The following is a 26,019-nucleotide window of genomic DNA, read 5'->3' on the forward strand; positions in this document are numbered from 1 at the left end:
CTCTTATATCGAGTGTTTGAGCCTACCTTTTTAGTGTAACCATTTGACTGCGGGATATGCTTACCTGCTATCTGCAGTTATATGTGGTACCTATTGTTTCTTCTTTTCTACATGTACTGAATCCCCCTGAGGAGTCGACACGACAGAAACGTGCCACGTCGGGAGGTCTGTAGTTGTTATTTTTTGTTTAATAGACTAGTGATCAGGTCCATAACTAGGGACAGGTATCCTGACGGGGTCGTCCTTTTCAGGGCGGGTGCTCTGTGTAGACAGGCAGTATGGGAGCAGCCCCCTTCCTACCAAGTGTATAGGGTGATATAGGGCACAGTATCCATACTCCCGTGACTGCTTTTCTGGTCTACACCCAGCTTTACCAAAGCATCACTCCCCGTCACGCCGATCCTGGTCACCTGGTTGGTCAGGTAAGACTGCTTGCGTCCACACAGGCGCAGCAGTTTCACTACTTACTTTTGCTTTAACCAGTTGTGGGGTATCTATCACGGAACCCCTCAATTTTATGTCTTGTATTGTTGTTGGTCAGGTAAGACTGATTGCGTCCATATAGGCGCAGCAGTTCAATTGCTTACCTTTGCTCTAGGTAAGACTGCTTGCGTCCACACAGGCGCAGCAGTTTCATTGCTTACCTTAGCTTTACCAGCAGTGGGGCATCTATCACAGAAACCCCTTATATATGTTTTGTACTGTTGATGCATCCTTTGGTGTATATTTTATTGTATATCTTATAAAGGTTATATTTTAAAAGGATATTTCCCCACACTTCATTTTGTGGGCCTCTGGCAGCTTTGAATCTTGAAATATCGGTGGGACTTTTGTCACCATTAGTCCCACTCAGGTACTTTCATCTGTGAAGAGCACAGGGCGCCAGTGGCGAATTTGCCAATCTTGGTGTTCTCTGGCAAATGCCAAATGTCCTGCACGGTGTTGGGCTGTAAGCCCAACCCCCACCTGTGGACGTCGGGCCCTCATATTACCCTCATGGAGTCTGTTTCTGACCGTTTGAGCAGACACATGCACATTTGTGGCCTGCTGGAGGTCATTTTGCAGGGCTCTGGCAGTGCTCCTCCTGTTCCTCCTTGCACAAAGGCGGAGGTAGCGGTCCTTCTGCTGGGTTGTTGCCCTCCTACGGCCTTCTCCACGTCTCCTGATGTACTGGCCTGTCTCCTGGTAGCGCCTCCATGCTCTGGACACTACGCTGACAGACACAGCAAACCTTCTTGCCACAGCTCACATTGATGTGCCATCCTGGATAAGCTGCACTACCTGAGCCACCTGTGTGGGTTGTAGACTCTGTCTCATGCTACCACTAGAGTGAAAGCACTGCCAGTATTCAAAAGTGACCAAAACATCAGCCAGGGAGCATAGGAACTGAGAATTGGTCTGGGGTCACCACCTGCAGAACCACTCCTTTATTGGGGGTGTCTTGCTAATTGCCTATAATTTCCACCTGTTGTCTATCCCATTTGCACAATAGCATGTGAAATTGATTGTCACTCAGTGTTGCTTCCTAAGTGGACAGTTTGATTTCACAGAAGTGTGATTGACTTGGAGTTACATTGTGTTGTTTAAGTGTTCCCTTTTTTTGAGCAGTGTAGATGAGGGGCCCAGGCATTGGGGGGCATGTGTTAGACTTTGGATAACCAATATACTAGTTTTCCCGTAGAGTTCTAATCACAAGTTATATAATGAGCTTGTAAAAACATGTTGTCACGAGAAGGGGGTGGGGATAGGTGCAAAACTGACTCCACCCACACCTCTGTCCCTGCCTACTTGCACTTACCCGTCCTAGGTAACGGAGCGAAACTGGGCGGCGATCCCTAACCTGAGTAAGTGCAGAAGAGACAAACAAGACAAACACAGCGTAGTCAAACAAGCAAGGTCAAAACCAGGAGATCAAGGCGGTACCAGGGAACAAGCAGAAGCAAAGTCAGTGCACAAACCGGGAGTAAATACCAGAAGAAGCAACTTAGACACAGGAAGCAGGCGAGGACAAGTCAAAGTCTAGCAGGGGTCAAATACCAGGAGATGCAACCGGACACAAGGAGCAAGCGAAGGACAAAGTCAAAAAAACTAGCCGAGATTCAAATACCAAAGAGCAATGTCACAGAGGAAGATATACAAGGTATAGGACCTTAATCACAGGCAACCTGTGGCCAGCAAGTTGCCTGTTTAATAGGGGAGAGAAGGAGTCATGTGACGTGTCCAGCGTCACATGACTGATCCGCCTGCATACAGCTGAGCGCCAAGTGCCCAGTTCGGCGCACAGACTCCTCAGTAACCATGAGAGGGGAGGACGCCAGCCACGCTAATGAGGCGTGCACGGCCGGGTCCTCCCCACCCCCTGTTGCTCCGGAGACGAGGACGCAGCGCACGTCCTCTCTCCAAACTTCTCGCAGGGCGCCGGCGGCACCGAAGGAAAGTAGCGTGAAGTCGGCGCCCTGTGACACATGTTAATGTAGTTCTGCCTATTATTGCACAGTGCTAGGGATGGCAAAACAACCCCTATGAGGCAGAAGTCAATTTTCTTCATCTTGAGTGACAAGAGAACAGGTCAAGTTTTACTCCATAAGGAACACTGTAAAAACAAAACACATAAACTGTGGCGGAATTGCCTTGATTTCATTCTATTTGGAATTTGTTTCCAGCTTTCCACTACATAGTATGCAATATAATATGGTGCTAATCGAAAGAACAACTTGTCTTGCAAAAAAATAAGTCCTCATATGTGAACAGAAAAAAAAAAAAAGTTATCGCTACAGGAAGCCAGGGTGTCAAAAACAAAAACACAAAAATGGAAAATCGCCATGACTGGAAACGGTTAAATATAGATAGTGACATGGAAAATTAAAAACATCACCATAAAGCGGCAGGGATTACAGCAGAATCATTTGAGTTTATATTTTGCTCGAAATTCTTATAGATTTGTATGGAGTGGCAGCACAAATGTTTGACTGCTGCTCTACTAATCAATGTATATATATATATATATAAGAAAAATGGCGGCACTGACTACAATTAGAAAAGGTGGGTGCACGTTCCAGGGGAATCGACCTCTTACCCCAATCAATGAATCCAGAAAATGGACGGCACTCCAGCTGGATAAAAGTGAAGTTTTCTTTATTCAACCATACGGTGCACCGTATGGTTGAATAAAGAAAACTTCACTTTTATCCAGCTGGAGTGCCGTCCATTTTCTGGATATTTATATATATATATATGAATAACATCTTGTTTTCTCACGTCTGCAAGTTTTGGTGCATTTCAGGACAACCTAAAACTTAAGAGCCTCTTATCCACTTCTTTCCTCACAATGGAATGCATTTATGTTTGCAGTATATGTATTGTTCCAGGGGCATAGCTATAGTGGAAGCAGGGAAAGCGGCTGCTTTGGGGCCGGAACTCAGAAAGGGTCCAACCAGAAGGAGGACTAAAATATTTTATTGTCAGGGCCCCCTCAACAGTATTATAAGATTACTTTATATACAGCAACACTTTATGAAACAGATGGAGTGGCTGCCAGGCCTCATCTCAGAGAGTGATCTTGACTAGCCACAGGAGTGGGGGGGGGGGGGGGGGATGCACAGGAGGAGGGGCTTGGGAAGTAATTGCTGGAGGGGGGGGGATCCCTTTCAAAAATGTATCGTACCCTAGAAGACTGCATATAAATATTTTTAGCTGATATTCTGTAATTAATATATCTTACTTTATTTCCAGGTTTTGACATTCTGGACCATGATGATCAAATTGCTCTTCTAAAGGGATCCACTGTTGAAGCACTGTTTTTACGTTCTGCACAAACATACAATCAACAAGCAACAGGGTGCTCACAGCTAGATAATGGTAATTCACCTTGTAGTTTATCTTTCTTATTAGATCCAGGTAGGTTTTTATTAAATGGCTGCTGCGATGGCAAACACATAGAGACTACCAGTAAGACTAGCAGCTCAATAGTCACATTGCGGGGATTATCCTCAATTATGACCATATGCACTAACAGTCAGTGCAAGCAGTTATGCAGTGACAAGCTCAGTCCACTATAAAGTAGACACAGCTGTCTGCTTCTGATGCCGATGCTATTGAACAGCTAATCAGTGGAATTATGCATGTTGACTCCCCACCGATCAGCTTGTGATAGCCTATCCTGAGTACTGGCTATCACTTAGAAAAGGTGGACAACCCCTTCAACGTGTGGTAAAATTTTTATGGAAGTGTACCTTTAATTTTGAATATTTTCATAACTTTTGGTGTTTGAAAGTCATTTACAAGGCAGTATTGTTTTGCATAAGGCTAGTTGTACATTAGCATTTAGGATCCAGTAGGCTGATCCCTGCAGGAACAGCCTGTCGGATCTCTTGCATTCTGGCATTGCTAGAAGCTTGAACGTCCCTGTCCGACCCTATTAACTATAATGTGGACCGTCAGAGATCCAGCCGTATTCCGCCAAATATGCACGCAGCGGTTTTCTTCCGGCAGATTCTTTAAATAGTTGCTGAAATGGGGCGGGATCTCCGCCGATTCCCATTATAGATAATTGGGCCGGATGGGGAAGTTCAAGCTTCCGGCAATACTGAAATGCAAGGGATCCTAAGGCTACTTTCACACTGGATCGGGCAGGGTTCAGCAAAAACGCTTCAGTTACTGATAATACAAACATCTGCATCCGTTATGAACGGATCTGGTTGTATTATCTTTAACATACCGAAGATGGATCTGTCATGAACTCCACTGAAAGTCAATGGGGGACGGATCCGTTTTCTATTGTGTCAAAGAAAACTGATCCATAGTGCTTTGACTTGCATTGTGGGTCATGATCCGCATCCCAGGACGGAAAGCAAACTGCAGCATGCTGCGGTTTGCTCTCCAGTATGAGAAAGGAACGGAATGCATTTTGGAGCATTCCGTTCTGTTCAGTTACGTTTTGTCCCCATGAATGGGGACAAAACCGAAGCGTTTTTTCCCAGTATTGAGACCCTATGACGGATCTCAATACCGGAAAATATTAACCATAGTGTGAAAGTAGCCTAAGCTGTATAAACTAACACTGCTATTTGACTATTAGCAATCTATTTTATTTTAAAGGATTAAAGAATATCAATACAAATATTATTTTCTAGGGCTTGCAAAATATCAGAGCCACTCAGGAGAATACTACCACATTCAGGATTTTGACCGATGTCCTCTATATTCTCTTGAACCCAATCCTCAGCAAAATACTCAAACATTTAATACAGGTATGGTTGTCTATTTTTGGAATCTGCAAGCTTATAACAATTTATGTGCAATAACGTTTTTAAAATCTATCAAGCGTTAACCCTTAGGATACCGGAGGTTTTTTTAGTTTTCATTTTTCTTCCCTATTTTCCTTGAGCCATATTTTTTTTATATTTCTGTTCACATAGCTGTATGAGAGCTTATTTTTTGCGAGACAGGTTGTAGTTTCTAGTGACACCATTAATTAATGGCATAAAATGTAGTGGGAAGCGGTAAAAAAAAATCCAAATGGGGTGGAATTGGAAAAAAAAAATGCAATTCCTCCACCGTTCTACAGGTTTTGTTCCCACGACATTCTCTGGGTCAGTACGATTACAATGATACCCCATATGTATAATGTATAGCTTCTTTATGTCTAAATAGTATAAAAAATAAAAAAAATGATCAAAGTTTCCTTTTTTTTTTTTTTTACCTCACCATATCCTGTTTACTACCTAAGGGTACTTTCACACTTGCGGCAGGACGGATCCAACAGGCTGTTCACCCTGTCGGATCCGTCCTTCCGCTATTTCACAGTTTCGCCGGACTGGCGCACCGTCCCCATTGACTATAATGGGGACGGGGTGGAGCTCCGGCGCAGTACGGCAGTTCGCGGTGAGAGGCCGCCGGACTAAAAAGTCGGACATGCAGGACTTTTAGTCCGACGGCCTTTCGCCGTGCACTGCCGTACTGCGCCGGAGCTCCGCCCCCGTCCCCATTATAGTCAATGGGGACGGAGCGGCGGTTTCGGCGAAATAGCGGAAGGACGGATCCGACAGGGTGAACAGCCTGTCGGATCCGTCCTGCCGCAAGTGTGAAAGTAGCCTTACAATCAAGCTCCGGTAACCGGCAGAGCGGACGGAAGTGTAACTTCACTCACTCACGTCACGCGCCTGCTCTTCCCACTTTATGAATGGAGCAGGCGCGTGACGTGAGTGAGTGACCTTACGCTACCGGCCGCTTTGCCTGCTACAGGAGCTTGATTGTAAGGTAGTAAACAGGATAGCGCTGCTTAAAGTTGCCGTACTCGAGGTTAAGGACTACTGTTTAGATATGAATACTGCTGTGAGTGGCGGGGCCCGGTGTATTCGGGGACACTGTTATGGAGGGGGGGGGGGGGATCTGTGGATGACACATATAGCATAATAAGCTATATAGTGTCATCCACAGATCCCCCATAGCATAGTCATCCACAGATCCCCCTATAACAGTGTCATCCAAAGATCCCCCTCCCATAACAGTGCCAATCCCCTCCCGATAACAGTGCCATCCACAGACCCACAACAGTGTCAGCTACAGATGCCGCCATAACAGTGTCATCCACAGATCCCCTCTATAACAGCGTCATCCACAGACCACCATTAGTTCAAAACCCACCAAAAGTACACCTTTTGGTTAAATTTTCTTTTTCTTATTTTCCTCCTCAAAAACCTAGGTGCGCCTTATAGGGCGAAAATACCGTAATTACCGCGATCGGCATTATTTCCGATCACTGTAATTAACCGAAGGTCTCTGCTGTTGTACACAGAAGAGATCTGCTGACCATGTTTACACATCACTCCAGTGCCGTACATGTACAGCGCTGGTATCGAATGGGTTAATGAGGTTTCTCCATAAAAGTGTTTTATGGCATGTTAATGAATCCATTCTGCTCTTGGGATTCATTAGGGTTCCAGTGGCTGGTCCCCCAGCAACTAGCCAGGTTATCAAACATTTTTGTGAGAAAATTCCTATATGAAAATGTATTTTATGTAATCTGGCTGTGGAACTGACAAAGGTAGCTAAGCTGGTATATGTCAATTGTAAGGTAACCCTACAAGTCTCTTAAGTTGCAAGGTGAGGCCACCATGGATTGGCATTTCCAGTACACCCACAGATGCTCAATGGGAGTAAAATCAGAGAATTTGGAGGCCAGGTTAATACCTTGAATTTTTTGTCATGTTCCACAAAAAAATTCCTGAACAAGTTTTGCAGTGTGACAGGGCATTGTCACCTGCTCAAAGAGGCTACCATCATTGTTTCCATTAAGGAGGAAGTATACTTGGTTTGCAAGGATGTTTAGGTATGTTATACATGTCAAAGTAACATCTGTATGGATGCCAGGACCCAAGGTTTTCCAGCAGAACACTGCATCAGAGCATTACAATGCCTCCAGCAGTTTGCCTTCTTCCCATACGGCTTCTTTCTACCATGTCTTTCCCATGTAAGTTATACACATGTACTCAGCTGTCCACATGATGTAAAAGAAAATATGATTCATAAGACAAGGTCCCCATTTTCGATTGCTCTATGGTTCAGTTGCAGGTGTTTTCGGTGGGGGGAAGGTGTCAATATTGACACTCTGGTGTGGTGCTATGCAGCCCTGTGTATAGGAAGTAGTGTTTGCCATTTCGTCCACACTGAGACCCACGTGCCGGCCAGAAAAGTGTACACAGCTTCAAAATAGTCAATTTCTAGCCTGGGAAGCACCCTGCTTCTATATACAGGTGGTTGTAGTGCCAATTAGATTTCTCTATCAAAAAGAGCTAAGGCATACTCTAATAGGAGTCACTCGCTCCCATGCTGCAGTACCTTCAAAAAGACCTGCACTTAGTAGAGTTGCCTCTTATCATATCATATCAGCGTTCCTGCTGTCACTGGTCAGACACCACATGCTCACCACTGCCGCAGCCCATAACCATGGCAGATGAGAACAGCCCTTTGCCCACTATCAGTCCTGAATGAAGGAATAAAATATACACATACATATTATGAAAGAGCACTTGTCACATCCTCCAACATCGGCAGCTGTCTTAGGCTACTTTCACACTTGCGTTCGGTGCGGATCCGTCTGGTATCTGCACAGACGGATCCGCACCTATAATGCAAACGCTTGCATCCGTTCAGAACATCGTGAAAACTCAGATCCGACAGTATATTCTAACACAGAGGCGTTCCCATGGTGATGGGGACGCTTCAAGTTAGAATATACTAAAAGAACTGTGTACATAACGTCCCCCTGCTGCCTGGCAGCACCCGATCTCTTACAGGGGGCTGTGATCCGCACAATTAACCCCTCAGCTGCTGCACCTGAGGGGTTAATTGTGCGTATCATAGCCCCCTTTAAGAGATCAGGTGCTGCCAGGCAGCAGGGGGCCAGACCCCCCTGTATTAAATTCATTGGTGGCCAGTGCGGCCCCCCTCCCTCCCCAGTATTAAATTCATTGGTGGCCAGTGCGGCCCCCCTCCCTCCCCAGTATTATAATCATTGGTGGACAGTGCGGCCCCCCTCCCTCCCTCCCCAGTATTATATTCATTGGTGGCCAGTGCGACCTCCCCACTCCCTCCCTCCCCACTATTATATTCATTGGTGGCCAGTGCGGCCTCCCCTCTCCCTCCTAATTAAAATCACCTCTTCCCACCCCCCCATCATTGGTGGCAGCGGAGAGTTCCGATCAGCGTCCCAGTTTAATCGCTGGGGTTCCGATCGGTTACCATGGCAGCCAAGATACTACTGCAGTCCTGGCTGCCATGGTTACTTAGCAATTTTAGAATCATTATACTTACCTGCGCTGTCTGTGTCCGGCCGGGCGCTCCTCCTACTGGTAAGTGAAAGGTCTGTGCGGCGCATTGCTTATAGCACAGACCTTTCACTTACCAGTAGGAGGAGCGCCCGGCTGGACACAGACAGCGCAGGTAAGTATAATGATTAAACTGGGACTCCGATCGGAACTCTCCGCTGCCACCAATGATGAGGGGGGGGGGGGTTATAATTAGGGGGGGGGGGAGAGGGGAGGCCGCACTGGCCACCAATGAATATAATACTGGGGAGGGAGGGAGGGGGGCCTCACTGGCCACCAATGAATATAATACTGGGGAGGGAGGGGGGCCGCACTGTAGCACCTGATCTTTTACAGGGGGCTATGATACGCACAATTAACCCCTCAGGTGCGGCACCTGAGGGGTTAATTGTGCGGATCACAGCCCCCTGTAAGAGATCAGGTGTTGGCAGGCAGCAGGGGGCCGTTATGTCCACAGTTCTTAGTATATTCTAACTTGAAGCGTCCCCATCACTATGGGAACCCCTTTGTGTTAGAATATACTGTCGGATCCGAGTTTCACGATCTAACTCAAATCCGATGGTATATTCTAACATAGAGGCGTTCCCATGGTGATGGGGACGCTTCAAGTTAAAATATACCATCGGATTGGAGAAAACTCCAATCCGAGGGTATATTAATAGGGACTCCTGACTTTACATTAAAAGTCAATGGGGGACGGATCCGATTGCAATTGCACCATATTGTGTCAACGTCAAACGGATCCGTCCCCATTGACTTGCATTGTAAGTCAGGACGGATCCGTTTGGCTCCGACTGGCCAGGCGGACACCAAAACGCTGCAAGCTGCGTTCGGGTGTCCGCCTCATGAGCGGAATGGAGACGGAACGGAGCCAAACTGATGCATTCTGAGCGGATCCTTATCCACTCAGAATGCATTGAGGCTGTACGGATCCGTTTGGGGCCGCTTGTGAGAGCCTTCAAACGGAACTCACAAGCGGAACCCCGAACGCAAGTGTGAAAGTAGCCTTAACTTGGCCATAGCCACCACAGATTCTCCCTGTTTATCTCCTATGTCCCCCATTCCTGAGCAATCACTGCCATTAGTTTTGGCCTCTAAGGTGCTTTTGAGGCCATACTTTGACATGGGTGTGGGATTTGCACTTAATCTCTAGTAGTAGTAGTAAACAAAGCACTATGACACTGTCCACAGCTTTCTCTGTAACTGCCACAGCTTCTAAGGCCCCTTTCACACGGGCGAGTATTCCGCGCGGATGCGATGCGCGAGTTGAACGCACTGTTGAACTTGCACTGAATACCGACCCATTCATTTCTATGGGGCTGTTCACATGAGCGGGGATTTTCACGCATCACTTGTGCGTTGCGTGAAAATCGCAGCAAGCTCTATATTGTGCGTTTTTCACGCAACGCAGGCCCCATAGAAGTGAATGGGGTTGCGTGAAAATCGCAAGCATCCGCAAGCAAGTGCGGATGCGGTGCGATTTTTACGCACGGTTGCTAGGAGAAGATCGGGATGGAGACCCGATCATTATTATTTTCCCTTATAACATGGTTATAAGGGAAAATAATAGCATTCTGAATACAGAATGCATAGTAAAATAGCGCTGGAGGGGTTAAAAAAAATAATAATAATTTAACTCACCTTAATCCACTTGCTCGCGCTGCCGGCATCTCGTCTGTCTCCTTTACTGAACAGGATCTGTGGTGACGTCACTCCGGTCATCACATGATCTTTTACCATGGTGATGGATCATGTGATGACCGGAATGACGTCACCACAGGTTCTGTTCAGCAAAGGAGACAGAAGGAGATGCCGGGCTGTGCGATCAAGTGGACTAAGGTGAGTTAAAAAAATTATTATAATTTTTTTTTTTTAACCCCTCCAGTGCTATTTTACTATGCATTCTGTATTCAGAATGCTATTATTTTCCCTTATAACCATGTTATAATGGAAAATAATACAATCTACACAACACCGATCCCAAGCACGAACTTCTGTGAAGAAGTTCGGGTTTGGGTACCAAACATGCGCGATTTTTCTCATGCGAGTGCAAAACGCATTACAATGATTTGCACTCGCATGGAAAAATCGTGCGTGTTCCCGCAACGCACCCGCACATTTTCCCGCAACGCCCGTGTGAAAGGGGCCTAACAGAAGATATGGCTGGTGACAGTTGAAGATTTAAACTGATCGAGAGTGACCACCTCAGTGGGGTGGACAAAAAATAAAGAAAAGAACAAACAGCAGGTGGCGCTTTACAGATACATTTTAGACATAAACAAGACCAAGAAAACTGCAAAAGGAACGCACATCCAGTTATATAAAATGTATAATATAGTTTATTGAAGAAAAACACAAACACTTTAAAAATTGTATACAATAAATAGTGTGCCAGAAAAAATAAAACCAGGCACAGACAAAAGGCTCACCAAAGTCCAGAAATAAGGACAGAGCATTATTTAACATTTTATTAAATGGATCAGTGGCTATACTAAATTATATGCAATTACAAAAGTAAGGTGCAATTACAAAACCAGGTGCTGGTTTGAAAAAGGTAGAATATTTTTCATGGCACAACTACCTTAACCCATTAAAGGACCCTGCCATATTTCACCTTAAGGACCAGGTACTTTTTTGCAAATCTGACATGTGTCACTTTATGTGGTGATAACTTTAAAACGCTTTTACTTATCCAGGCCATTCTGAGATTGTTTTCTCGTCACATATTGTACTTCATGACAATGGTAAAATTGAGTCAAATAGATAGTAATACCTCCAAAATAGTTATTATTTTACATTTCTCATATGTCTACTGCATGTTTGGATCATTTTGGGAATGCCATTTTATTTTTTGGGGACGCTACAAGGCTTAGAAGTTTTGAAGCAAATCTTGAAGTTTTTCTGAAAATTTCCAAAACCCACTTTTTAAAAGGACCAGTGCAGGTCTGAAGTCACTTTGTGAGGCTTACATAATAGAGACCACCCAGAAATGACCCCATTTTAGAAACGACACCCCTCAAGGTATACAAAACAGATTTTACAAACTTTGTTAACCTTTTAGGTGTTACACAAGAATTCATGGAAAATGGAGATGAAATTTCAGAATTTCAGTTTTTGGGAAGATATTCAATGTCAATCAATTTTTTTCCACTAACAAAGCAAGGGTTAACAGCCAAACAAAACTCAATATTTATGGCCCTGATTCTGTAGTTTACAGAAACACCCCATATGTGGTCGTAAGCTGCTGTACGGGCACACGGCAGGGCACAGAAGGAAAGGAACGCCATATGGTTTTTAGAAGGCAGATTTTGCTGGACTGGTTTTTTGACACCATGTCCCATTTGAAGCCCTCCTGATGCACCCCTAGAGTAGAAACTCCAAAAAAGTGACCCCATTTTGGAAACTACGGGATAAGGTGGCAGTTTTGTTGGTACTATTTTAGGGTACATATGTTTTTTGGTTGCTCTATATTACACTTTTCGTGAGGCAAGATAACACGAAATAGCGGTTTTGGCACCGTTTTTTTTGTTATTTACAACATTCATCTGACAGTTTAGATCACATTGTATTTTCATAGAGCAGGTTGTTACGGACGCGGGTTGTTTGTTTCAGTTTTACATAAAAGCATTTTAGAAAAAAATGATTTTTTTGTGTTTATTTTTTGGGCGACAGGATGAGATGACGGTTTGATTGGTACTATTATAGGGTGCAAATGACTTTTTGATCGCGTGCTATTACACTTTTTGTGATGTAAGGTTACCAAAAAAAATGGCTTTTTTGACACCGGTTTTATTTTATTTTTTTATGGTGTTCACCTGAGGGGTTAGGTCATGTAATATTTTTATAGAGCAGGTTATTACGGATGGACGCGGCGATATCTAAAATGTCTACTTTTTTATTTATGTAAGTTTTGCACAATGATATAATTTTTGAAACAAAAAAAAAAAAATCATGTTTTAGTGTCTCCATAGTCTGAGAGCCATAGTTTTTTTTTTTCTGGCCGATTGTCTTAGGTAGGGGCAAATTTTTTGCGGGATGAGGTGACAGATTGGTACTATTTTGGGGGGCATATGCCTTTTTGATCGCTTGGTGTTACACTTTTAGTGATGTAAGGAGACAAAAAAGTTTTTTTAGCACAGTTTTTATTAAAAATTTTTGACGGTGTTCAGCTGAGGGTTTAGGTCATAAGATATTTTTATAGACCCGGTCGATACAGATGCGGCGATACCCAATATGTCTACTTTTCTTTCCCCCCCCTATTTTTAACAAAAAAATAAATAATTCTTTATTTTGGCAAAAGGATATATATATATTTTTTCTACTTGAAACTTTTAAAATACAATTGGGAAAACTTTATTTTTGTAACTTTTTTTCCCCACTTTATTTTTTGTCCCACTCTGGGACTTCAACTTTTGGGGTTCTGATCCCCTTTACAATGCATGACAATACTTCTGTATTCTCATGCATTGGCTGTAAGTGTATTACACACTAATACACTTACAGCCTTCCTGCCTGTGAGATCCAGGGGGCTGGATCTCACAGGCTCTCCCGGAAGGCAGTCACGATGTCTAATGAAGGCATCGGGCTGTCTTCCATGCCATCGGTTTCCCGTCACAGCAGCGTGGAGACCCAATGGCTGCTTCCTCCCTGCACGGACATCTCACGTGCCGCGGTCAGCGCTGATCACGGCACGTGCAGGGGTTAATGCGCCGGCATTGGCGATTTCACCGATGCCGGCGCATGCAGCAGGGATCCGGCTATCAGTGACTACCGGACCTCTGCCGCTGATCACGCAGGTGCAGCTCCTGCACCCGCTCGATCACCATGACGTACATGTACTTCTCTGGTTCTTAAGCCACGGCCAGAGATGACGTACATGTACATCATGGGTCCTTAAGGGGTTAAGAGGTGCCAATGTAACAAGACTGATAATGTTATTCACTTCAAGTAAGTGGTCTACGGCTAGGTTTACACATTAGGGTTTTTTATGAAGTTTTTTAAGCCAAAGCCAGGGTCGATTCAAAATGAGGACAGGACTCTCCTTTATACGAGTCCTCAGACCCATTCCTGACATTGGCTTAAAAAATTGCATAAAATAAACTGAAAGTTTACACCCAGGCTTCATAGGAATGGCTGACTGGCGTCTTCAGTTCATGCATGTGGTTACAATAACTTTAGACAGTAGTTTCAACTAACTTTCAGTTTCCACGGCCGATTGCAACCTTGTCCACTAGCGGTGGCCAATGGCTGTGTAAATCTGCCAGTTAACAGAGGTATTACCATCAGGTTGAGGCCCGGCATTATAATGTACTTGCAATTTGCATGCAGTCTATATTTGTTTAATCTAGTGTGCATTGTAGTATTCTCCCCGAATGGAGTTCAATGTATGTTGCCCCCTTACATGCAGAATATGACTGCTAGGCAGGACATTATGCACTTCTGGTCACTCAGCACCTCTTGAAATATCAGCGTTGTTGAGAGGAGACACCATGGAAGTTAGGTATGTAGACTTTTTGAGATGTAATGTAAAGCAGGTTTTTTGCCCATAGTAACCAATGAGACCACCGTTTTTTTTTTTACTACACTGGAAAAATGAAAGCTTAATGCTACATTCATGAAATGCTGTGTTTTATGTTGCAGATCTCACAGAAGAATTTATTACTCCACTGTTCAACTTTTATAGAAGTATGAGCTCTCTTAATGTGACTGATGCAGAATATGCTCTACTCTCTGCAATAACGGTGTTCTTTTCAGGTGTGTAAATAAGATTTTTATCCTCTCTTTTGTCCTTATGTCGGTGGAATTATAGCAATGTTATTATAATTATTTGATAAATATATTTTAAAAATCATCATTTTTGTTTCGATAATAGATCGTCCGTTCTTGAAGAACAAAAATGGTGTTGAAAAACTGCAGGAGCCACTTCTCGTGATTTTACATAAATATTCAAAGATTTACCATCCAGAAGACCCACAACATTTTGCACGACTGATTGGACGCCTGACTGAGCTAAGGACCCTTAACCACAATCACTCAGAAGTACTATTATCTTGGAAAACCAGAGATACCAAGCATACCTCATTGCTTTATGGTGGTTGGGACTTCCACTAAGTTTTTCACTGAAACCATCATTTTAATCACCTAATTTATGGAAATGCATCTGTTAAGATGTTGGACACTGTTTTGTGACATACAAAGCAAAGGTGAAAGTGCCTCTGCACTTTTAACTGTCTGAATTTATGTTTTTACTCTTTGAAGTCATTCTGTTTCAATATGGCTGTCCAAAGAAGAGACATCATACTAAATACAGATCAAACGGATATTGATTCAATCATAAAATTAATAGTAGCCCTAATTTATCATGATGGAACATGGACATTAAAATAATTGAGGGCACCAATTTCACTGTATGGGACCTGTGGAAAGGGGGCTCATGTTAGCGTTGCCCTCCTTCACGATGGGTGGTATGACCCTGCCTACAGCTCACTCTCTCCAAAGACAAACATAAAAGAGTAACTGACTAAAATGTAATGCTGCCCTGCTTCTCTATTTGAGATGACAGACTGATCTAAGTCCCGTGTACTAGGATTGGTTGCATTGTAGACACATAGTAATTGGAGGGCACTCCTTTTGATTTGTTTCTCGTAAACCTAGGCAGCGAGCTATGAGCATCACATTCTGGGTCAAGTGGATAGCAATAAGTGTCCATTCACACGTCCGTAGCGTATTGCAGATTCGCAATACACCGGGCCGGCACCCCCATAGAACTGCCTATTGTTGTCTGCTATTGCGGACAAGAATAGGACATGTTCTATTTTTTTCCGGAGCTGTGGACCAGAAGTTCGGGGCCGCGCTCTGGAAATGCGGATAGCACACCGTGTGCTGTCGGCATCCATTCCTGCCCCATAGAGAATGAATGAGTACGCACCCATTCTACGGACGTCTGAATGGAGCCTAATGGAAAACTGCTGAAAAGATTTAATTATCATATATTAAAGATTTTTACTTTGTATTACACACTTTCAATAGGAATCCAGTTTTGTATATCAGAATACCCCTTTAATACCAAGATCATACAGAAATTGTTAAATTGCATATTATTATTCAGTGGATAGTGCAGAATGAAACACAAGAAATCGAAAAAAAAAAAACTGTTGCACTCTAAAGTTTAGTACTGTCAATTTTGGCTTCCTGCTACGGCAGTGTGTTATATACTTACATCTCAATTCACAAATATGGTTGAACTTTAATTAGGTATGCAAATTATAATACAATTTTCTAAAATATTTTGTTTCAATTCTTATGGTTTTCAAGATCTCTGCTTTCTGTCACTCAATACAAACCTTCATGATTTACTCCCAGAGGACAAAAACCTGTCTGGGTTATGTGATAGACACACAAGTGCAAGGTCATTACTGGTATAGTAAAGTTACCAGTGATTTGTCTTCTAATAAGCCAGTCACCACTTAGAAAAAACTGATTCCTACTAAATGACAGCGAGCAGAGATCTTGAAAACCATGAGGAAGTGAAACAGAAAGCATACTGAAAAGCTGCATAAATTCAATTTTACATCACTACAGATAATGAACCTTGCTGAAACCTTCATACTCCTTCAAGGACTGAGGAATAAGGCATGGTTACGTATACCAGATTGTGCCTTTGGTAGCTCACTGCATTTTGAGGAAAACATTTAGGCCTCTTTCAGACGGGCGTTGCGGGAAAATGTGCGGGTGCGTTACGGGAACACCCACGATTTTTCCGCGCGAGTGCAAAAAATTGTAATGCGTTTTGCACTCGCGTGAGAAAAATCGCGCATGTTTGGTACCCAAACCCGAACTTCTTCACAGAAGTTCGGGCTTGGGTTCGGTGTTCTGTAGATTGAATTATTTTCCCTTATAACATGGTTATAAGGGAAAATAATAGCATTCTGAATACAGAATGCATAGTAAAACATCGCTGGAGGGGTTAAAAAAAAGATAAAAAATAATTTAACTCACCTTAGTCCACTTGATCGCGTATCCCGGCATCTCCTTCTGTCTTCATCCGATCTCTGTGCAGCAACAGGACCTGTGGTGACATCATTCCGGTCATCACATGATCCATCACCATGGTAAAAGATCATGTGATGGATCATGTGATGACCGAAGTGACGTCACCACAGGTCCTATTGCTGCACAGAGATCAGATGAAGACAGAAGGAGATGCCGGGCTACGCGATCAAGTGGACTAAAGGTGAGTTAAATTATTATTTATTTATTTTTTAACCCCTCCAGCGATGTTTTACTATGCATTCTGTATTCAGAATGCTATTATTTTCCCTTATAACCATGTTATAAGGGAAAATAATAATGATCGGGTCTCCATCCCGATCGTCTCCTAGCAACCGTGCGTGAAAATCGCACCGCATCCGCACTTGCTTGCGGATGCTTGCGATTTTCACGCAACCCCATTCACTTCTATGGGGCCTGCGTTGCGTGAAAAACGCAGAATATAGAACATGCTGCGATTTTCACGCAACGCACAAGTGATGCGTGAAAATCACCGCTCATGTGAACAGCCCCATAGAAATGAATGGGTCGGTATTCAGTGCGGGTGCAATGCGTTCAACTCACGCATCGCATCTGCGCGGAATACTCGTGTGAAAGGGGCCTTAAGATTTTTTGCACATGAAACAACATCTAAATATCTGATTTCAAGTGCCCCATAGGTTAATAAGAGCAAGCACGCCACAAACTAATAAAAGTGAAATGAAAATGTATGCTTTAAGTTTTGGGAAAGGCTACTTTCACACTGCCGTTTCTGGGTCCGCCTGTGAGATCTGTTTCAAGGCTCTCACAAGCGGCCCCAAACAGATCAGTTCAGCCTCAATGCATTCTGAATGGATAAGGATCCGTTCAGAATGCATCCGTTTGGCTCTGTTCTGCCTCCATTCCGCTCTGGAGGCGGACACCAAAACGCTGCTTGCAGCGTTTTGGTGTCCGCCTGGTGATGCGGAGCCAAACGGATCCGTCCTGACTTACAATGTAAGTCAATGGGGACGGATCCGTTTACATTGACACAAATATGGTGCAATTGTAAACGGATCCGTCCCACATTGACTTTCAATGTAAGTCAGGACGGATCCGTTTGACTTACACTTAGACTTAGACTTTTTTTTTACTTAGTTATGCAGACGGATCCGTACTGAACGGATACCAGCGTTTGCATTTATAGGTGTGGATCCGTCAGTGCAGATACCAGATGGATCCGCACCTAACGCAGGTGTGCGAGTAGCCTAAGGCTACTTTCACACCTGCGTTAGGTGCGGATCTGTCTGGTATCTGCACAGACGGATCCGCACCTATAATGCAAACGCTTGTATCTGTTCGCATTACCATGAAAAAAATATATAAATACGGCGGATCCGTTTTCAATTGCACCATATTGTGTTAGTGAAAACGTATCCATCCCCATTGACTTACATTGTAAGTCAGGACGGATTCGTTTGGCTCCGTATTGTCAGCGTTTTGGTGTCGGCCTCCAGAGCGTAATGGAGGCTGAACGGAGGCAAACTGATGCATTCTGAACGGATCCCTATCCATTCAGAATGCATTGGGGCTGAACTGATCCGTTTTGGGGGCGCTTGTGAGAGCCTTGAAACGGATCTCACAGGCGGACCCAGAAACGGCAGTGTGAAAGTAGCCTTACCAGCTATTTATTAAAAGTCATTTAAATGCACTTTAAACATCAGTTCATAAAAGTGTATGAAAAAAATAGACCTTAGTATTTTCACACTAGTGTTTTTTATGGATCCGGCAGGGTTCAGCAAAAACGCTTCCGTTACTGATAATACAACCATCTGCTTGTATTATCTTTAACATAGCCAAGATGGATCCATCATGAACTCCATTGAAAGTCAATGGGGGACGGATCCGTTTTCTATTGTGTCAGATTGTGTCAAAGAAAACTGATCCATCCCGATTGACTTGCATTGTGGGTCATGATGGATCCATTTTGAACCGCATCCCAGGACGGAAAGCAATCTACAACATGCTGCGGTTTGCTCTCCGGTATGAGCATTTTGGAGCATTCCGTTCTGTTCAGTTACGTTTTGCCCCCATTGACAATGAATGGGGACAAAACCAAAGCGTTTTTTCCGGTATTGAGAACCTATGACGGATCTCAATACCGGAAAATATTAACGCTAGTGTGAAAGTAGCCTTATCCATCAATCTAGCACTGGCCAAAATAAACGAAAGCTTTTTTGCGGCTATTTTTGTGGCAGTTTTTCTGGTCTTTTTTGCACACAGTGAGGGACATTCATTAAAGTACCAATATTGCAATACCAATACCAATACCAATAAAGCACCAATATTGTGGCATAAAAAAGTCGCAAATTATGGAGAATGCCATAACTGCGCAATAATTTGTGACTTTTCACTTGTCTTGTCATTTTTTTAAAGTGGCGAGAGAGGTGAGTGTTTTTCTAGTGCTGTCTTTTCCTTATGGAGAAGGTAATAAGCATTTTTCAAAAGCAAAAAAGACTAAAAAAAAAACACCATCTAATTAACAGAAATACCAGTGCCAACAAAAGGCTTGTGTGGCCCGAGTTTCATATTTCCCATAATGCAAAAAAAGTATGTGATAGCACCCTTAGGCCTCATGCACACGGCCGTTGTGCGGCTGTTCCGTGCATCGGTGACCGCAATTTGCGGTCCCCAACGCACGGGCAACATCCGTGCAGTGGCCGGGACGAATTGAGACCCATTGAACTTGAATGGGTCTGTAATCTATCCGCAACGCAAAAAAATAGAACATGTTCAAGTAAATGGGGCTGCATCCGCAATACTGCCATGGCAGGCATCGGCCGTGTGTATAAGGCCTTAAACTACAATAGGCATGACCATAAAATTGGGCTGTGTGTTGGTAGTAGCCTGATTACATTACCAGACATTTATATGGCACTCTGCAAAAAAAAAAAAAAGCTAGGCCTGTAACCAAAATGATAAATGGTTTATCAGGTAGCAGGAGCCTTTTTTTCATTTTTAGTGTTGAATGTGATCTTTGGCCCAGATTTACTAATCCTGTAGATAGTGTCACGTTAGACAGGCTGTCTAGACCTGATCCAGATTTATCACAGGGGCTCAGACTAGGTGATACATGTGGTGCAGGGATAGGCACTTTTCTCTGACTTTATACCAACTTGGCTTACAGCAAGACAAATTTTGACGCAAAATGATGCATCTTCAGATCGCCTCCGTGCCGGTGAATCTCGACCCACTTTCTTCTAAGCCCCACCACTCTTTTATGCATGATGGAAAAAAAGTGTGGAAACCCTAGATGCGTCAAATTCCACCTATTTAGACCATTTTTGGTGTAGTCACATTGGTAAATCTGCGCCATAGTTTTCAGTGCAAATATGTTAACCACTGACCATAAAAATAATCACCTGCTCATAAAAAAGAAAGAAAAAAAAAAAAGAAAAACCACAACTTTAAGGGACAACCGATGTTTAGGGAAATCTTAATGGCTTCTAACACATTTAAAAGATATTGCTTAAGTGGTCATAAAGGCAGCCTGTTTTTCTTATAGGGGTCATTGTAAAACTGTGAAATACTGATCTTTTCTGAAATGATATTGCATCATTTAATGGTATTTTTTATATATTTTTCTATTTTCCTAAAAATGCATTTGTAAGGGAATATCTCATATTTTAATAGCATTTGTATTGAATTTTAGTTTATTTCATATTATTGTGCAACATGTAAATACAGTTGGGAGTTTTAAAATGAGAAAAGCTCCTTGTTTTCCTTTTTATGGATAGGCTTGCAACAAATGTTCCCTACAAGCTAATCAAACGTTTACTAATTGTGCACATATATCTATCCCTCTACCACTCATATTGTTCAAAAACAATGCAGAAGCTGAAAAATTTCGATAAAAGTATTTCCCTGTGTTAATTAAATTAAAGAGGTTTGTCATTGGTCCACAGGATTGGTGATAAATGTATGATCGCTAGGGATCTGAGTGTTGTGACTCCCATGGATTGCAAGAATGGGGGTCCCTGAGCTCCTTGTGTGAACAGAGCAGTGGCGCACATGAGTGACCACCTCTCCATTCACTTCTATGGGGGTGTTAGAGATACCCGAGAGCTGTACTCGGCAACCCCATGGAAGTAAATAGAGTGGTGGTCACCCTTGCGTACTACCATTCTTTTTACAAATGGAACTTGGGGACCCCTGTTCTCAAGGCTGAAAGGGATCCCAGTGGTCTGACCCCAAATGTTTTCAACAGGTGAATCCTTTCCATTCACAACAAGAATAATTTAAAACACAATGTGCGGCTACGTTGACACCAAGTTTTCAAAAAACATCCAGGAGGAAATTTATCATCCCTTCTGTGCCAGGAAACTGGCGCCAAAAAGCCACATAGTATGGCTCATGCTGTACTTGCACAAAATTTAGCAACTTTTTTGGGGTTTTATACACCACTTGCCAATATTCAAAGTAGCAAGAGGTATAAAGTCGGTGTGGGCGGCCCATCGCATTTATTATAATTTACATCAGAACACTGGCATAGATTATAGTGGAAATGTACACCAGCTCCCTTGCTCTATCTGTGGGCCCAATGTGTCACATTTATTAACCGCCTAACAGTTCTGCCCAAGCATAGCTCGGGCAGCAGAGGGGGGGGGGGGGTCCTGCTTTAGCTGCTCATATCTCTGGATTGGTAGCAGCTAGACATATGGGACTGGTCTTGTTTGAAAGCTGGCAGTCCAGCAGGAGATATTAGTTAGAAATTCAGTTGGGAATAATCACAGTATAAGGCCTCATGCACACGACAGTTGTTTTTATCGGTCCGCAAAGCGGGGTTCCGTTGTTCCGTTTTTGTTTCCGTGTGTCTTCCTTTATTTTTGGAGGACCACCATACAAAAAGGAAAGTAAAAAAAAGTCTAAGACAGGTTTGCCATGCAAATGATAGGAAAAAAACGGATGCAGACGCGGATGAAAATCTTGTGTGCCTCCGCGTTTTTTTGACTTGAATGGGTCCACGAACCGTTTTCCACGAAAATAATAGGACAGGTTATATTTTTTTGACGGACTGGAACCACGGATCACGGACGCGGATGGCAAACGGTGCATTAGCTGAGTTTTCAACGGACCCATTGAAAATCAATGGGTCCACAGAAAATCACGAAAAACGGCACAACGGACACGGAATAAAACAACGGTCGTGTGCATGAGGCCTAAGGCCTCATGCACATGACAGTGTTTTTTCACTGTCAGTGATTTGGCTTCAGTGGTCCGTGTCTGATTTTGCTTCAGTTGTGTTTCCTTGTGTCTTCCTTTATTTTTGTCTGACAGGGGAATTTTATTGCACCAAGGTCTTGAAGAAAAAAAAAAAAAAAAACGGACACTGACGACATACCAGTTGTGCATCCGTTTTTTTGGACAAACCCATTGACTTGAATGGGTTCGTCCTCCGTTTTCCACTGACAAGAATAGGACAGGTTATATTTTTTTGACGGACTGGAATCACGGATGCGGAGAAAAAACGGAGGACTTTCAGTTTTTTTTCACAGCTCCATAGAAATAATTGGGACCTCCGCTAAACTGTGAAAAATGACGGAACGGACGTGGATGCACACAACGGTCGTGTGCATGAGGCCTAATCTGCACTTACTTTCACTATCAGCTGCATTCACTGCAATCCTGATTTCTAAGGCCTCTTTCACACGGGCGTTGCGGGAAAAGGTCCGGGTGCGTTACGGGAACACCCGCGATTTTTCGCTCAGGTCTGAACCCAGCCTTAGGGTTAATCCAGCTTCTTGTAGCTGCCTCCCTGACAGCCACCGCAGTGGGAATTACAGTGGGAAGACGCGGAACATAGTTTTGAATGCGTGCGCATGCGCATTCGCAGCTGAGAGGAGGATCGGGGAGAAGAGTTCCCAGTGCCGGCGCTGGAGAAAGGTAAGTGGCTGAAGGGGTTTTAACCCCTTCAGCCCAGTGGGAGGGGGACACGAGGGTGCCCCACTCCTAACAACTATATAGTGCCAGGAAAATGAGTTTGTTTTCCTGGCACTATAGTGCTCCTTTACACCAGTACTGCACAGTGTATTTTCTCTGCAGGAACAGGCTATAGACACCAGTACCACTACATTAAACTGTAGTAGTTCTGGGACTATCGTGTCCTTTTAGGCTCCATTCACACGTCCGCAATTTCGTTCTGCATTTTGCGGAACGGAATTGTGGACCCATTCATTGCTATGGGGCAGCATGATGTTCTGCCAGGACACGGAATTGCGGATCCGCACTTCCGGGTCCGCACTTCCGGGTCCGCAAAAAAATACAACATGTCCTATTCTTGTCCGTAATTGCGGACAAGAACAGGCATATTCTATTAGTGCCGGCAATGTGCGTTCCGCAAAATGCGGAACGCACATTGCCGCTTTCCGTGTTTTGCGGATCTGCGGCTCAGTGTATCCGCAAAACACGTTGCGGACGTGTGAATGGAGCCTTAATGTGAGGTAAATTAGTTTCCAATGTAGTATTAATAACTAAACAATTACATAATAAACATATTGCATTGTCTACTTACCACCAGGACAATAAGATGATCTGGTCTCTGGCTGCAGTCTGGCTTTGGGGACTCCCTTGTCACTCTCATTCTCCCCCCCCACTCCCTTGTCACTCTCATTCTCCCCCCCACTCCCTTGTCACTCTCATTCTCCCCCCCACTCCCTTGTCACTCTCATTCTCCCCCCCACTCCCTTGTCACTCTCATTCTCCCCCCCCACTCCCTTGTCACTCTCATTCTCCCCCCCCACTCCCTTGTCACTCTCATTCTCCCCCCACTCCCTTGTCACTCTCATTCTCCCCCCCACTCCCTTGTCACTCTCATTCCCCCCCCCCACTCCCTTGTCACTCTCATTCTCCCCCCCACTCCCTTGTCACTCTCATTCCATTCCCCCCACCTCTAGTGTAGCGTGGCGGAGCTCTGTTCGGTCCGCGGTACAGGAGCATTTGTTTCCTGTACCAACCCGGACTGAAAGGAAGTGCACACTAAGTGAGCACTTCCTGTCAGTCAGGCCGGGTACAGAAAACAAATGCTCCTGTACCGCGGACCGAACAGAGCTCGGCCACGGTACATTAGAGGCGCTTCCCTCCTGTCAGTCACTCTCTCTGGGCAGTGCGGCAGCCGCCCGGTGCGGGGGAGGGCCCGCCGCACTTTAAAAAAAAAAACAAACTTGCGGCAACGTTTTTTTTTTTTAAAAACAGCACGGGCCGGCGCCCCCTGCTAAATTGCGCCCTAGGTGGCTGCCTAGGTCGCCTTACAGGTGGCGCCGGCCCTGTGTCTGCACCGGAATCCGCACATTACTTCACATGTGGTGCGGACTTTAAATTCACAGTATGATAACTGATATTGAAAATATCTGCCGGAGATTTTACACTTTGCAACGCAGGAGGTAAAATCTGAAGCACTTCCACATTGACATCCACAGCAAAATGTGGACATTTATTTTTGATATATACACTGAATTTTCTATTATGCGTAGCGAACCCTTATAGGTACCTGCACATGGTGCAGATTTTCATGTGGAAAAAAACGCAGCTTAAAAGGGAACATGTCACCGGGATTTTGTGCATAGAGCTGAGACATGGGTTGCTAGATGGCCTCTAGCACATCCGCAATACCCAGTCCCCATAGCTCAGTGTGCTTTTATTGTGTAAAATAAACGATTTTATCCATATGCAAATTAACCTGAGAGAAGTCCTGTCCCTGACTCATCTCAGATTAATTTGCATATGGATAGAATCAGTATTTTTACACAATAAAAGCACACAAAGCCTTGGGGACTGGGTATTGCGGATGTGCTAGCGGCCATCTAGCAACCCATATCCTCAGCTCTACACACAAAATCCCGGTGACAGGTTCCCTTCAACACAGTACCAAGAAATTGAATGAGATTTGCCAAATGTTATGTATGCATTGCTTATTATATATGTGTGGAAATTGACCTTCTATGTGGTTGCACTCCTTAGGGCTATAATGTTCCGGCATAGGAACAGCCTGCCGGAGTTCATTGTAATCTGGCATAGCCGGACACTACCTTTCCCCGTTGGAGACCATTGACTATAATGGGAACTGGCGGGGATCTGGTCTGTTTCCGGCATTAGTGTGGCTTGCAGTGGTATTTGTGTGGCCGTATGTCAGCACGGCCGGATGATGGCGGAAATAATCTGGATCCCATTACTGTCAATGAGATCTGGCAGTGCTTTGGCAGTTTCTGATAAACTCTGCCAGGCTGTTTGGGTATAGCACTAGTGTGAAACTAGCCTTATGTCTAGATGTTTCAATAGTGTTGTTAAAATAAAAGAGTATTACACTCACCGGTAATCCGGTTTCCTGGAAGTCTCCATGACACCAAGTCCTAAGATTGACTTCCTTCTGATTGGACAAGAAAAAACACAGAGGTTAAAAACCCCACCCCCTCCTCACATCACCAGTGTATTCTAACGAAGAACCCCAGGATGAAAGGATAATAGCTAATAGCAGAACAAAAAGGGTGGGATGTATGTGGTGTCATGGAGACTTCCAGGAAACCAGATTACCGGTGAGTGTAATACTCTTTTCCCCAGTCGTCTCCATGACACCAAGTCCTGAGAAATATCAAAGATACTATTAGGGGGGGACAACAGCAGAAGGGACTTTACGTCCAAATCTTAGGTCATCATTGGCAAAAATATCTAATCTGTAGTGTTTCGTAAAGGTATGAACTCTTTTCCAGGTCGCTGCCCTGCAAATTTGTTGTAATGAGGCTGAAGCTTTTCCCGCCCAGGAGGCTGCCATGCCTCTTGTTGAATGTGCTTTTAGAGAAGCAGGGGTATCTTTCCCTTGGGCTTTATATGCTTCAGAGATGGAGAGTCTTATCTATCTAGAGATGGAACTTTTTGCTGCTTTTTTCCCCTTGTTGGGACCTGAAAACTGGACAAAAAGATTTTTGTCTACTCTCCATTGTCTAGTAACTTCCAGGTATTTTAGGACCGCTCTCCGAACATCTAACGTGTGGTAGGAGATTTCTTGTTCATTTTTTGGATTGTCACAAAACAAAGGAAGAACAATGTCTTGTGACCTATGGAAGGTCGAAACCACCTTTGGGAGAAATGCCGGATCCAATTTGAGAACTAATTTGTCCTGGAACACTGAAAA

The 26,019-nt window shown here is 44.0% G+C and overlaps 1 protein-coding gene across 3 annotated transcripts in view; it reads left to right on the forward strand.

Annotated features, from left to right (window-relative positions):
• The window catches only part of LOC120994998 (bile acid receptor-like), a 200,763-nt gene extending 185,131 nt beyond the window's left edge, over nt 1-15,632 (forward strand). For all 3 annotated transcript variants that reach the window (XM_040423939.1, XM_040423940.1, XM_040423941.1), the window contains 4 exons: nt 3,733-3,858; nt 5,133-5,249; nt 14,469-14,582; nt 14,701-15,632. In XM_040423939.1, the coding sequence (XP_040279873.1) occupies nt 3,733-3,858; nt 5,133-5,249; nt 14,469-14,582; nt 14,701-14,939 (596 nt within the window). In that variant the 3' untranslated portion in view covers nt 14,940-15,632. The remainder of the gene's footprint in view (nt 1-3,732; nt 3,859-5,132; nt 5,250-14,468; nt 14,583-14,700) is intronic.
• The last annotated feature ends 10,387 nt before the right edge of the window (nt 15,633-26,019 follow it).

This window comes from Bufo bufo, chromosome 3, assembly GCF_905171765.1.
Source record: "Bufo bufo chromosome 3, aBufBuf1.1, whole genome shotgun sequence".
Lineage (NCBI taxonomy): Eukaryota > Metazoa > Chordata > Amphibia > Anura > Bufonidae > Bufo > Bufo bufo.